Source organism: Myxocyprinus asiaticus, chromosome 12 (genome assembly GCF_019703515.2).
Source record: "Myxocyprinus asiaticus isolate MX2 ecotype Aquarium Trade chromosome 12, UBuf_Myxa_2, whole genome shotgun sequence".
NCBI classification, from domain to species: Eukaryota; Metazoa; Chordata; class Actinopteri; order Cypriniformes; family Catostomidae; genus Myxocyprinus; species Myxocyprinus asiaticus.
The window spans coordinates 36,005,089-36,020,377 of NC_059355.1; the positions used below are offsets into that span (position 1 = coordinate 36,005,089).

At 40.1% G+C, this 15,289-nt stretch overlaps 1 protein-coding gene across 1 annotated transcript; it reads right to left on the reverse strand.

Moving 5' to 3' along the window:
* Positions 1-509: 509 nt before the first annotated feature.
* On the reverse strand, positions 510-7,601 carry LOC127448646 (keratin, type II cytoskeletal 8-like). The gene is made up of 11 exons (XM_051711330.1): positions 7,569-7,601; positions 7,449-7,487; positions 6,496-6,891; positions 4,049-4,257; positions 3,880-3,940; positions 3,668-3,763; positions 3,162-3,326; positions 2,857-2,982; positions 2,338-2,558; positions 1,376-1,419; positions 510-954 (listed from the first exon to the last, which is right to left on the reverse strand). Exons 1-11 carry the CDS (start codon positions 7,584-7,586, stop codon positions 662-664), a joined length of 1,668 nt encoding a protein of 555 aa, XP_051567290.1. The 5' UTR covers positions 7,587-7,601; the 3' UTR covers positions 510-661.
* Between the last annotated feature and the right edge of the window lie 7,688 nt (positions 7,602-15,289).

Below are 15,289 nucleotides of genomic sequence, written 5' to 3' on the forward strand. Positions count from 1 at the left end.
GACCTTCGCTTAATTTCTATTCTGTGTCATCATTGACTGTCAAAAAATTGTTTACACATTCTACTCCAAAGTCTATTTCTGTAGCATCTGTTTTATGTCTTTCTGAGTGCATATCATAAAGCTTAAAGATTTCAAAATATGAATAAAACAAACAAACAAGGTAATCTGTTTTTGCATTCAGTTTATGTGACTATATTCTGTAGTGAAAATAACAGTGATGATCAACATATAGTGCACAAAGATTTTTCTCTTTTTGACTTGACAGACATTTAATACTTTTAATAGTTTAAGAGCACAAGAAATAATCAAGGGATTAAACAAGATTTTGCTGTGCACAAGTAGGGCCATCGACAGGGGAGGACAAACAGGTATCACAGTATTGAACCACTAATATAATATATGATGAACATGTAAACTATAACTATAATATATATATATATATATATATATATATATATATATATATATATATATATATATATATTATTATTATTATTTTTTTTTTTTTTTTTTTTTTTTTTTTTTTTACTTACTATTCACATATTATGTAAAACATTTTGGTCTGCCATGCCTTAACGAAGGACACAGTGGACACTCTCCTTGCCCTGTAATTTCAAGCGATGGCCTTGTGCACAGGACATTCTATTCATCTATTCATCAGTCATTCAATAACATCCTCTTCTGCAGACTTTTCCATAACTTCCACAATGCTCTCTGTAGCTACCAATTTCTTCTCTGTCTCATTGGTGATGATGATGGTCTTTGTGCTTTTGGTGACTGTGGCGGTGCTGCTGGTGAACGTGGCAGCTTTATAACTCTCATTTGCCACGATGCCACTGTCACGCTCAGCAATCATGACTTCCTTCTTCACCAGGCCTGTGTCAAGAACATCTTTCCCAACACTTTGTGATGAGACACTTGTAAGGTGGCTGCTTTCGAGGTCATAGCTGAAGGCTGAGAAAAATAAAGTAATAGCATTGGCACTAAGGAAGTTTAAATGCAGACTTGCAACACACATGTACGTGTGGGTAGTTGACATGTTGTGTTGTGTGACATGCTGTACTTCTAAAACTATTTAAAACACCATTTTGCTAATGCTTTTATAATTATGCTGTTTTACCATTTTGAGAAACTACATGGATCATTTGTACTGTTAAAAGTTTATTTGTCACAGCAAACTAAATGAACAAGTGAAGGCCAAAGGTGATTAAAAAACAGTGAAAAAGTTCAAAGAAATGTGACCAGTCACAGCACGTAAAACATTTTCCCTTATAAATTCCTTTTAACCTAAAATCTTGATGTTGATTAAAACATGTGATGTTGGAAACAAAATATGTGCAAAGACAAATGCTATAAAATGTATAAAGGAACTCACATATTTGTTTAGAGATGGAAAGATTCTGGAATCTACCATACAGCCTGTGAAGGAACATCCAAAAGCACATTGTCAGCTGCTTCAATTTAACTGTTAATAATTTTAGTGGTTTTTAAGGGATATTTACACTGACTGTACACATAACACTGAAAGTCTAACTCTTGCACAAAGACTTGCATCAGAATCCATCCTGATTTTCTGTTCTTAAAGTTTCCTAGTTGTTTCAATTGTCAAACAAACACTTAAGACTTAAAGGAATAGTTCACCTAAAAATTTAAAGTCTCTCATCATTTACTCACCCTCATGCCATCCCAGATGTGTATGACTTTCTTTTTTCTGCAAAACACAAATAAAGATCTTAGAAGAGTATCTTAGCACTGTAGGTTCATACAATGCAAGTGAATGGTGGCCAGAACTTTGAATTGCCAAAAAGCATATAAAGTCAGCATAAAAGTAATCCATAAGACTCCAGCTGTTAAATTAATATCTTCTGAAGGCATATGGTTTGTGTAGGTGAGAAACAGATCAATATTTAAGTCCTTTATTACTATAAATATCCACTTCCACTTCCACATTCTTCTTCTTTTGTTTTTTGGCGATTTGTATTATTTGTGCATTTCGCCACCTGCTGATCAAAGGTGGAGATTTGTAGTACAAAAGGACTTAAATATTGATCTGTTTCTCACCCACACTGATTATTTCACTTCAGAAAACATGAATTTAACAACTGGAGTCGTATGGATTACTCTTATGCTGGCTTTATGTGATTTTTGGATATTCAAAGTTCTGGCCACCATTCACTTGCACTCTACAGAACTATTAGGCTGAGATATTCTTCTAAAAATCTTAATTTGTTTTCTGCAGAAAAAAGAAAGTCATACACATCTAGGATGGCATGAGGGTGAGTAAATGATGAAAGAATTTTCATTTTTGGGTGAACCATCCCTTTAACCTACACCTACCTGCTCTCCTCTCCTTCCAGGAGTTTCCTATAAGTGGCGATCTCAATGTCCAGGGCAAGTTTGATGTTCATTAATGATTGGTACTCGCGTACCTGGCGAGCCATATCCTGTTTTGCTCTCAGAAGAGCTGCCTCGAGCTCTTGGAGACGCTGTTTTGCATCTCGCACAGCTAGCTCACCACGCTCCTCTGCCTCAGTGATCTGAGCCTCGTGGTTTGAATGCTAAAACAATTAGAGTAGACAAAAGGTTACAACATTCCCACATGCTCAAATGTATCTTGAGATCAACTTAAAATTAACTCATATAGTGAGCTTATTATTAGATTTACTGAATGTTTTCATCATTCTTGTCAAATGACACCATTTTTTTGTTTGTCGACATTCTAAAGCATATGTTCGAAATATTATTCTTTTTTTATTTCATTTCATTTCATTCAATTTAGTATTACTAATTCGATAATCAAGGCAACATTTTTAATGTATCACCTTGAATAGTGAGAAAAAGTTCAAAAGTCCTTACCTGGCCTTTAATCATTTCCATTTCAGACTGTATACGGGAAATTTTACGATTGTATTCTGCAATTTCAGCTTTTGTGCTTTTTAAATCATCTCCATGTTTGGTGGTCGACAACTGCATTTCTTCATACTAAAATCATAGGACACATGCACAGCCACAGACGTATACACACCACATAACACAATTCATTTGAGAATACACTACAATAATAAATCAATCATGTCAGCAGGACTGTGTAAAATTGTGATAATTAAATATTAAAACACACACATATCCAGGCAAGGTAAAACAAAGGGAAGTACAGTCACCTTCTGTTTGTACCAGCTCTCTGCTTCGGCACGGTTGCGATTGGCAATCTCCTCATACTGAGCACGAACTTCTGTCACAATTGAATCCATGTCCAGATTTCTCCTGTTGTCCATCTCCACAGTAACTGATGTGTCCTTGATCTGTGACTGGAGCTCATGTAGGTCCTATCCACATGGAACAAGGGTAACCCTGGAGTTACTTATAATGCTTAAAGTAAATCATGTTCATCCCTTCACCACCAATATACACTTCGAAGTGTTCAAAGAAACATTTTTGTAGGTTTGCATTGATTACCATTTCAAATATATATTTTTAAACAAATTAAAAAAAGCTTTGCACATTCATATTTTTTTTGCTGTAAGAGTTCTGAGTTTTAAGCTCTTAAGAGATATGATTTATTACTGTATGTAAATGCAAAAAAATTGTGAAGTGTATTGCGTGAGCCTGTAACAATGCAGGGAAATATTTATTTGCGATTTTAAGTTGTGAAGTGACCGAATTATACCTCCTCATAAATCTGCCTAAGGAAGTCAAGCTCATCTGTTAGGATGTCCAGTTTACATTCCAACCCCACTTTATTCAGGTATGCACTATCAGTGTCCTAACACACACACACACACACACACACATGCATGAATTTTGAACTTGGGTGGGAAAAAACTTAAGTAAAAATTACTTAATCTGTATATACTTTTAAACTACTGTATATATGCTGACCTTTTTAAGGAGCACAAAGTTGTTTTCACTGTCATTCCGCTTGTTAATTTCATCTTCATACCTGCGAAGGAATGTACAATATTTTTTGGAATGTGTATGTTCACTTTAATGTGAAAACATACAAATAAGTTACACTAAGTTACAGCACAGACATTTCTAATGTTCTCACTTGCTCTTTAAGTTTTCAACCAGGCTGGTCATGTCACGAAGGCCAGACTCCAGATGGAGCTTCTCATTGCCTAGTCTGTCCAGCTGTCTGTGCATATTTGCAATGTAGTTCTCAAACATAACATCAGTGCTGGATTGGTTGTTGGTCTGTTCCTGCAAGAGACTCCATTTGGTCTCCAGCATCTTGTTTTGCTGTTCCAGGAAACGTACCTGGGGAAAGACAACAATGATAGTGAGAACATACTGTAAATAAGTTACATTCATCATAGATAATTATCAACCTGAACATAAACATAAAAAATATTTTTGGTAAAAAGTTGGATAATAATATAAAGAAATATATTTTTGAGGCTGTCACTATTTCTTTTCAGTTATTCACACTTTTAATCAGAGTAAAAAAATGCAGTTTTACATGAAGAAGGCCATGTCACACCACAGGACACATGTCATGTCAACTGCCCATTTGTCAGATTCTGTAATATATTTTGATTCCGTTTACTTTTATACACAGTTCTGGAAAAGTGTGAGGAATGAGTTTTCCTCTCATTGTCCTTTATTTTACAAGATTATGTAATTTCAGAGACAGCTTTGTGTGCGTGTGTTTGTGCATATGCTCACATACTATATGTGTCTGTGTGGGTTTCTAATAAAGCATGTAAGGGAGGGATCTTTGTACCTGATAGCAAACTGATATTGGCAAAACATGTAAAAAGGTGTGTTTATGACAGAGTAAACATTGTCTCTTCCAGATGGGGGTCATAAAAAAATAATATGCATACGTTTTCCGGGGAACTACCAAATTGTGAGGAATCATTGAGAGGTAAAGAAAATGGTAGCAATAAAAACAGATAGTGGAGCAGATTTAGCAGACTAAATGTTATTTTATTTTAGAGAGTTGAACTTTTTGGTCACTGCAAACAGAAACTCTTCTTGTATCCACTACAGTTCAACACCACACTGTAAAAGCAAAACGATGTGTGGATGGAATTCTAAAAAGCGTAGTATGATATTTTATATATTGTGAAATAAATACTTCGGACTAAATGGCCAAAAACATAAGCCTACACTGTAAAAACATTTAGTGTGAGTTTACAGTAAATTCCTGGCTAATAGTTGCATGAATTTCACAGTATATTTTACAGTAGTATTGTGACAATTTAGTAAAATTATAAGACAATAAACTGTGACTTCACAGTGAACAGGACCAAGAAATTACTGAAATAGCAGTGCTGTGTTGTAGAATCACAATGATCTTCTATATTTTTTTCCATCATTGAGATTTGTGTGCTGAGTGTTGATATCTGTGCTTGCCTATTTGACAACTTATGATAAAAAGTTCATGAGTGATAAATCCAACCATATTATAGCCAAACTTTGCAAAATGCCTATGTCATTTTCCTTTAAAATAATTATATTTCTTTACTTTCAATGCATCATATTGTGTAGACTATACATCATGGTCCATCATAAAGTCCACAAAATAAACTGAAAAATGTTCTCCATATATCACAGTACAACAAATTGTGTTCTTAAACACAATTGCACCAACTTATCTAAACAAGATAAGGTCTCATCCAAAGGGAACACTAAACACCATAATGGTGACTTCAAACGAAACACCATTTTCCCATAATGAAGTGCGATATTTAAATTTCTTTTTTCACAGTAATTTGTTGTTTTGTGACAGAAAATGACCTTGCCTGCTTTGATTTTACAGTAAAATAATGAAAGCAGGATTTTATTGTAAGAAAATACAATAAAAACTTGTAAAATCCTGGCAAGTTTTACAGTGTATTTATGCATTTACTGAACTAGTGCCAGTGCATTTTTGCACTGGATAGGAACCTTTAGAATTACAGTGATACATTTAGTGCTCTAAACCTAAAGATACACTTCACTGTAAATGTAAAACTTCACTTTCATATAATGATCCAGAGATAAATGTGCAGAAGCATCTTGCACATTTCTCTGACATTAAAAGGCCAAAAGAGTGTAATTGTTTATGACATGAGATTATGACAAAAGCTCTAGAAGAAAATTTCCTTTAGATATGACATGGCTATAATGTGTGATATTCTTTTTCAAACACTAGAAAAGTGCACTTTGGAGCCAAATAAAATGGACATATCAGGCATAAAATGAAGGAACATTTGCAATAACGATGATTGGGCTGGGCATAAGCATCTATTGTTGTTACTCACAAGCAGTATTGGGGAGTAACTAACAGCATCATACCACATATCATCAGAAAGTCCAAATCACTGTGATTCGATTTGTTTGGACAGTTCATGTAAATGAACTGATTGAAATAAACAATTCACAGATTCACTGATAAGTAGCATTGGGAATCCAATTGGGTCCATTTAATTTAAGTGATTATATTCGTTCGGACACTTCATGTAAACGAACTGGTTCAAATAAATGCGGGAAAAAAAGTAAAAGACTTACTTTGTCAATGAATGAAGCAAAGCGATTGTTGAGTGTCTTGATCTGTTCTTTCTCTTCAGTCCTGATGGCTTGGATGTTAGGGTCAATCTCCAGGTTCAGAGGTGCTAGGAGATTTTCATTGACTTTTACAGCTGTAATTGGAGGGTAAACGGTTGGAGCAGAGCCCCAACCTTCTCTTGACACCATGCCCATCCCATACCCAAACTCCAGACCACCTCCATAAATCCCAGAACTTGATTTGTACCCACCAACAACCTTAAAACCCTCAACAGCACCCCTTGCTCCACTCCCAAAGGAGCTCCATGAGGAGAAGCTTTTGTTGCTCATACCCACTGAGGACTGACTGCTGTAGGACCTCACAGTTTTCTTCATGCTCAACATCTCTGGATAACGGAACTAACAGAAAGTTGAGATGTTGGAAACTCAAAAGCGATGGGATGATAAACTCTTATATATATGGCAGGGAGTGGCTCAAAGCCAGCTTATTGTTCAAGATACAATATTCAAGATATGTATAGGGGCTATAGGGAATGTTGCAAGAACAATCCCAGTGTTATACATTAACTGTCTACCTTCGATTTCTGAACACAGGGCACATGCTTAGAATATTCCAAAATGTATATAATTACTTTCATGATTTAGTTAGAACATACTAAGATATCATGAAGTAAATCTGCTATTACTTTGAATCATTAATTGACATTTGAGTATTAGACCCAAGCCAAGGCTTCTTGAGGCATTGAGATCTACCAATTAGAGAAATCAAAGATCAGTCATAAAATTATATGTAAAAAATGAATGCCAAAGTGTGTAATTTCTAAGCCACCAAGTGTCTAGTGTCACCAAGCAGAGCCGCAAAATGGCTGCTTTCAAAGTTTTCCTAAACAATCCTCTGTCTGCTTGTAGTCTGACAAATGGACAAAAAAGCTTGGATAGTCCTGACACAAACTTACGCCACTGGTTGTTGTTGCTGTGTTGGGCTGGTTAGGATGCTAAAGAAAAAAGAGAAATTTGATAGCACCACAGAGCTGAAATCTTTACACTTTTCAGGGGAATCAGCCTGACTGGCTTACCTGTAGTTGTCTCTGCATATAAAGCTGTGATTGAAGTACTTTCACTTTGGAAAAAACACACACACAAGAATCAAAAGAGAGTCAAAAAGAGAGTCAAAATCCTATAATTGTACAACATAAAAAGGTCCTCCTGTGTTTGTGTGCCCATGTATAGTACATAAAATTGTTTGTGTATGAGATTTCACATCTCAGGATGGGCCCTGCATTGCAGACTTGAACTTGTCCCAACTCATTGATTGACATTCCCCCACTATCTACAAATGCTAAATCAATCTCTCCCCATCAAAACATCCCATTGGTTAGTGTTCAACAAGTTAAAGGTATATTGTACTTCTCTGGAGGTAAAAGTTATCATGGGTTAATCCCCAACCCCCACATTCCTGTAAAGATAATGTCCCAAGACTTTTAACAGCTGTGCTCTTATTGCTGGCTGGGTTGCAGTCATTCTATTACAGCCAAGCCTTTCAATGTGATACCACATCATAGTGTACTGCAATATAATACACAACTCATTACTATTCAAGACAACACAGGGCTTACACACATTTGCTCAAAATCACTGTGCTTAATAAGTGCAATACATCATAATTGTATTTAAAAACAATTTAAGAAGAACCAGGACATATTAATTTGTTTTAATAGGGGAATATGGGGAATTTTTTTGCTTAATTTGCTAAAAAAAAAAAAAGTTCACAATAAAGAGATATTGATGCACAGAATCTTCAAGGCCCACTCAATTCAGTTATACAGATCTTTTCATTAGTGGTATGTGCTGAAGCTTGAACAGGTGAGGACCATTGTGCCCTACATATTATATGAATGTGCATTGTGTCCATTGGCCTTAAATATTATATGAACATGAACTTGTAATCCTACAGGAAAATCACTTCCCTTTTCTTCAAATAAACCATAAAAAAGGGTCCCTCTTATTATTAGCAACTTCACCAGAGATGCAAAAATATAAGCAATACATGCCTAACAATGTTAAAAGTTAACACATTTAAGGCCTCTTCTACAAAACTATGAGATATTATGTGGTGTGTATATTCATTATGCAGGTGTGCCATATTCATTACTTTCAGAACTGATTTACAGGTAAGAGGCTGGTATACTTTCACCATAAAAAGTCAAGTAATCTTTTCATTATAAAGGTCTACAGGCACAGAGTTCATTTTCAGTTACCCAGTGCTATTACTCTTCAGAGACTCTGGCTGATGCTGAAATCTTGGTACATGCTCTGATCACATCACGCTTTGATTATTGTAATGCCCTGTTTATCGGCTTACCGCTTATGTTCCATTTTCTGGCTGAACTGTTCATTATTACACTTGCGTCTGATGGCCGCTGGCACATCAGAGGCAATTGTCTGCGGAAACTCGTGAAGAACAGCATCTGTTAACAGAATAGACAAGAGATAAGGTCAGATGGCATTTTCATAAACTTTTTCTTCAGTTTCCACTACATTAGTCTGTGTTGACATAGCTGTCCACAGACAGAGAATGTTAAGTCCTCTGCCAAAGCCTACAAGAAAGCAGCTGGACGTTTAGCTAGATACCTCTTTTGAGCTAGCATTTAAGCAAGTAAACTACACATTTAAACTTAAAACCGGTTAAAACGCACATAACAATTCGACTGTCATGTCGAAACATGACTTATTCAAAACGTATCTATATCCACTCACCACCCTCCACCACGTTGGTCTCCAACATTTTTTTTTTCATGCGCACACCCCTGCTTTCTTCCTTGGTCCATATATTTTTACCCAAAATGAAAAAAATTCTTCTTTGTGACGAGGTCTTTGAATGAATCTGATATAACAAGAAGAGTAAAGAAGTTTAGCCTACACCTGATTCCAAAAATACGACACAATTAAGCAATGAATTAGCTGAAAGGGTATACGGGAAATAACTGGTACAATCCAAACTTACCTCCAAATAGCAGGACTTTAGCAGGTACTGTCTTCTCCAGTTCTTTTCGCATGGGCAGTTTTATTTCGAGCCAATTATCATCACCATCAAGGTAAGGCTGCGATGTCTCTTGATTGAACTGGTCCCAATTCCCAAAAATGAGCGATGTACTTTCCACTTTTAATGTTTTATTAAATAAGTGATATATGGTGAATTGTAATGGCATTGTGACCTCCTAACCTCACCTGCAGACCTCATGTGAGTGAGCAACAAAACTACAACACTTGGTTGGTTACAGATAAAATAATGAAATGTTAAAAAATTTTGAACACTGATTATGATTCTAATGTGTTAATGCAGTGTGAGTGAACTTCAATTTTTTTTGCATGCAGTAGCCACCGTTTACTTGTCTGTTGTGGTGTGGTTGAACTGCCACTTGTGAAATCACAATCTAGTAGCTGCCACTTTCTGTTCAGCAGAACACTCACATTTTCTTGCGTGTACCTATAGTTCCCTATCTGTCACTCACTCGACGTTGTGTCGATGTAGTGACACTAGGGGTTACTCTTGGAAGCCCCAAACACCTCTGCAATGAGAATTGGCAAGTAGAATTTGCATGCCACTCCCCTGGACATATGGGTATAAAAGGAGCTGGTATGCAACCATTCATTCAGATTTTCTCTTGAAGCTGAATTCATCCGCAAAGTTCATTCACCTCATCTGCTGAATTCTACGCCGCATTTCAGTGGCTTCTCCCCCTCTGCACCCGTGGAGTGCAGGGAACGCCCCTGGGGCTTCGGCAGAAACAACTAAAAGAGTATATTCTAAAAAGAGTATATTTTCTTTCTAAAAGAGCAGAACACACGGAAAGTCTTTTTAAAGATGCCTTTCCGTTTGTGTGTTATTCCTGGTTATCCTAGTCGATATCTCTCCGCTTCTGATGGCCACGATCGCTGTTTTACATGTCTGTGCACTGCTCACGCGGAGACATCATTCGTGGACAAGTCATGTCCTCGTTGCGAGAACATGACCATGGCAACGTTGTGGTCGCGGCTTGCTTTCGTAAGAAAGTAAGCCACCCCAGTGGCTCCCCGCACCGGTCCTTCTACCTACGGGTTTGAGGTCGTGTCGGTTAGCACTGGGGGCGATTTGGGGACATCAATGGGACCACCTCTGCTGGGTATCCCCCCACGGACCTCCCATTCCCCAGCACGCTCACTTGCCCCAATCGGGCTCTCACACGAGACCGCCGGCTTGTCTCAGCACGAGTTCGACTTCTCGTTCGGAGCTCCGGAAGACGATGAAGTTCACAGTGCGGTCTCTCGGTCCAGGAACGCCACCTTTGGCTCAACTTGGTCGAGATGGGAGAGGAGGTCATGGCACGGTTCCTTGACGCCCCCATTTCCCAGGTTGGCCTGTTTGGCGACGCCGTCGAGGACTTTTCCCAGCAGTTCTCGTGGTGAAGAAGCAGACGGAGGTCTTACAACATATCCTGCCCCGGCGCAGCTTAATACCCCGCACCCTGTCTGCTCATCGCCAAGGGCGTCCTCCTGCAGCAACAACACCGGCTCCGCTGCAGCCCGCCCCGTGGCCCGGCTCCGGCGTGGAGCCCTCCGCAGGAAGCAGATGCCACCCGTCTCGTGGCCGGCCGCTAAGAACCCGAGGAAGGCTTCGAAGCGCCCCCGAGACAGGCGACCCTGGGGCGAGGAGACCCACTTTTCTGGGGCTGGTCGACAGACCACTCCATCCCCTGGTGGAGGGCTGGGAGGAGAATCTTTTGTAGAAAAAAAAAGCCTGACAATAAAATGGTTCCCTTGTCTCCAGGGTCACATATCCGGTGTGTACGGCCGTCGTTATGACCACCGTCCACCGTCCCATTTTGGCAGGTATGGTGCTCCAGCGGCGGACCCCCCACCCCTGTGCGCCCAGCTGTGGCACAAACACGCCCACATGGGATAGGTTCCAGTGGACTACGGGGACGAGATTCCTCTTCCCCCCTCCTCGGCCAATCTTATGGTGGGCGGCAGGAGCCAGGTAAGTGCTTCGATGTCCTGGACTCAGCACGGCCACAGGGCTTGAGTCCCCTCGATGTGGCACCTCGAGCTCCGCCCTGCCGCGAGGCCCCACCCGCCGGTACGTCCGACGTGATCATTCCCTTGGTCCCCCTCGCCCAGAGTTTGGGCGCATGGCTCACGCTTTCCAACCTGTCATGATGGCTGACCCGGACTGTCCGACTCGGCTACGCGATTCAGTTCGCCAGGCGCCCGCCCAGGTTCAGCGGCGTCTGCTTCACCTCGGTGAAGGGCGAGAATGCCGCTACCTTGCGTGCGGAGATCATTACCCTTCTGCGCAAGGGCACAATAGAGTCTGTCCCTCCAGCCGAGATGAAGAAAAGGCGGTAGGTTGGGACCAATCCTGGACCTTCGAGTAGTGAACCGGGCTTTGCACAGACTCTCAAGATGCAGACACAAAAACGCATTCTAGCGAGCATCCGGCATCACGATTGGTTCGTGGCGGTAGACCTGAAGGACGCGTACTTTCATGTCTCGGTCTTACCTCGACACAGACCCTTCCTGCGTTTTGCCTTTGAAGGCCAGGCATACCAGTACAAGGCCCTCCCCTTCGGCCTGTCCCTGTCCCCTCACATTTCCGAAGGTCGCAGAGGCTGCCCTTGCCCCGCTAAGGGAAGTGGGCGTCTGCATCCTCAACTATCTCGACGACTGGCTAATCCTAGCACACTCTCGAGAGTTGCTGTGCGCACACAGGGACCTCATGCACCGGAACCTCAGCCAACTGGGGCTTCGGGTCAACTGGGAAAAGAGCAAGCTCTCCCCGGTCCAGAGCATCTCTTTTCTCGGTTTGGAGTTGGACTCAGTCTCGATGACAGCGCGCCTCACGAACGAGCGCGCACAGTCTGTGCTGAATTGTCTGAAGGCATTCAGATGGAGAACAGCGGTTCCACTGAAACTTTTTCAGAGGCTCCTGGGGCATATGGCATCCTCAGCGGCGGCCACACTGCTCGGGTTGATGCATATGAGACCGCTTCAGTACTGGCTTCAGACACGAGTCCCGAGATGGGCATGGCACCGCAGGACACATCGCGTGGCCATCATGCCGATCTGTTGCCACCTCTTCAGCCCTTGGACCGACCTTGTATTTATACGGGCATGGGTTCCCCTAGAGCAGGTCTCCAGGTGCATCGTGGCACAACAGACGCCTCCAAGAAGGGCTGGGGCGCCGTATGCAACGGCTCCTGGACTGGCCCGCGGTTGCGTTGGCACATCAACTACCTAGAGTTGTTGGCAATACTGCTCGCCCTGCGAAGGCAGTATTGAGGTCGCCTGGGATGTGAGTGGCCCTGCGGAGGTTTCGGCCGTTGATCCAGAGCAAGCATGTGTTGGCCCAGATGGACAACACAGCATCGGTAGCGTACATCAACTGCCAAGGTGGTCTACGCTCCCATTGCATGTCACAACTTGCCCGCCGTCTCCTCCTCTGGAGTCAGCAGCACCTCAAGTTGCTACGAGCCACTCACATCCCAGGCGACCGCAGCAGACGCGCTGTCACGTCAGGTTACCCTCAGGGGAGAGTGGAGACTCCACCTTCAGGTAGTCCAGCTGATTTGGAGTCGATTCGGACAAGCACATGTGGACCTGTTTGCTTCCCGGGAATCCTCCCGCTGCCCGCTTCGGTACGCCCTGACCGAGGCACCCCTCAGTATAGATGCGCTGGCACACAGCTGGCCCCCTGGACTATGCAAATACGCGTTTACCCCAGTGAGCCTACTTGCACAGACCCTGTGCAAGGTCAGGGAGGACAAGGAGCAGATCATCCTAGTAGCACCCTACCACCCAGACGTGGTTCTCGGATCTCACACTCCTCGTGACCCCGGTGAATTCCCCTGAGGAAGGGCCTTCCTTTTGGTATAGGGACCCCTAGTGTCACTACATCAACACAACGTCGAGTGAGTGACAGATAGGGAACATCCTGGTTACTTTCGAAACCTCCGTTCCCTGATGGAGGGAACGAGACGTTGTGTCCTTCTTGCCACAACGCTGAACTACCCACTGGAATGGCCGTAACCTGGTCTCGGCTCCTCAGCACAAAACCAGAATGAGTGGTTGCATACCAGCTCCTTTTATACCCATATGTCTGGGGGAGTGGCATGCAAATTCCACTCGCCAATTCTCATTGGCCTTTTTCCAAAAAAGCAGAGGTGTTTGGGGCTCCCAAGAGTGACCCCTAGTGTCACTACATCGACACAATGTCTCGTTCCCTCCATCAGGGAACAGAGGTTACGAAAGTAACCAGGACGTATTTAAGTGTGCTGTTGGTGTATTATTTATCATGGATTTGTGTGTACGATTGTAACATGATACTTCTCTGCCAGTATAAACTTATTAAACATACTTACACTTAAATCACAATTACAAGAGTAGCCATTTGTACACTGCATACACTTATTTAAAATATGTTTAAAAATGGGCTTACAACGCATTAGTCATACATTTTAACACTTTCTGAAAGAAATGTCCAAGTAATGAAGTGAATTCCAAGCATGAATAAGTAAAATTAAACATTACACTCAAATTTAACTTAAAATATACTACAACTTCAGGATATTAAATAATGTATTTTTAAAATATGCTTTCAGTGCATTGTTACAATGATAATTTTGAGCATACAGTTTAAAATATACCTAAAATATATTTAAAAATACAGTTCAAATAAGTACACTTTAAAATTACACAGAACTTTCACTTTAAGTATATTTTTCTAAAATATAATTTTTAGAAAATATACTACATTACAATTATTTTGAAGTGTGTTAAAAGTTTTATTGTGAAAATAGTTAAATGCATGATGTTAATATACTTTTTATATATTTAAATATGGTACAAATCTTTGTTAATATATTTGAAATGTACTATTGAAAAAGCAAATACAGTATATTTTAAATACAATATTTATTTATTTTTTTCACCAGGGTTAGATCATCTGAACTTGGCCTTTTGTCTGTTCCTAGATCTTGATTGTCCACTGTAGGTGGAAGGTCATTCTGTGTTGTTGCTCATAAGCTATGGAACGCATTACCCCTTACTCTTCGAAATATTTCTTCTCTATACACTTTCAAGACCCAGCTGAAAACGTATCTATTTGCAGTACACATTCAGTAACCTATTTCCTTTTTTTACATATGTATCTTGTATCGTTTATCATGTTATGAAATCTATTTCTGAAATGTACTAATGGTAAAGTGACCTTGAGCTCTGGGAAATGCACTATAAAAATAAAACTTCTTCTTCTTCTTCTTCAAAGAGGTCAAAAGACAATAAAAAAGAGTAATCAAATTCTTGTTCTAATCTACATCTTTACTACATCTCTTGCTGAGGGAAAATGAACATGTATTAACAATCTTATACTATTGTTATTTAAATCATGTTATAATGTATTATATTTTATATTGGTTATATATTTTAATGCATATTAAGTATATACATTATATATAAGTATATACAATATATACATTATATTAATTGTATCTTTAAAGGTCAATTTAAGACAAATTGAAATAATCAAATTTATACCCAAGGTGTATACACATTAAGGTTCCCTGTGTAAAGGGTTTGTAATGGGGTTCATTCATGACTAATAACTAATTTACAAATGCATAATAAATAATTCATACGCAGTTATAAAAACATGAATAAAAAGGGTGACTTTCATGCAATACTTGCCAAACAGTGAGCCAATTTAAACTCACATGTTATAAATGCTTAACGCTACACTGTGTCACTTTTTTTTAGTTAAAAA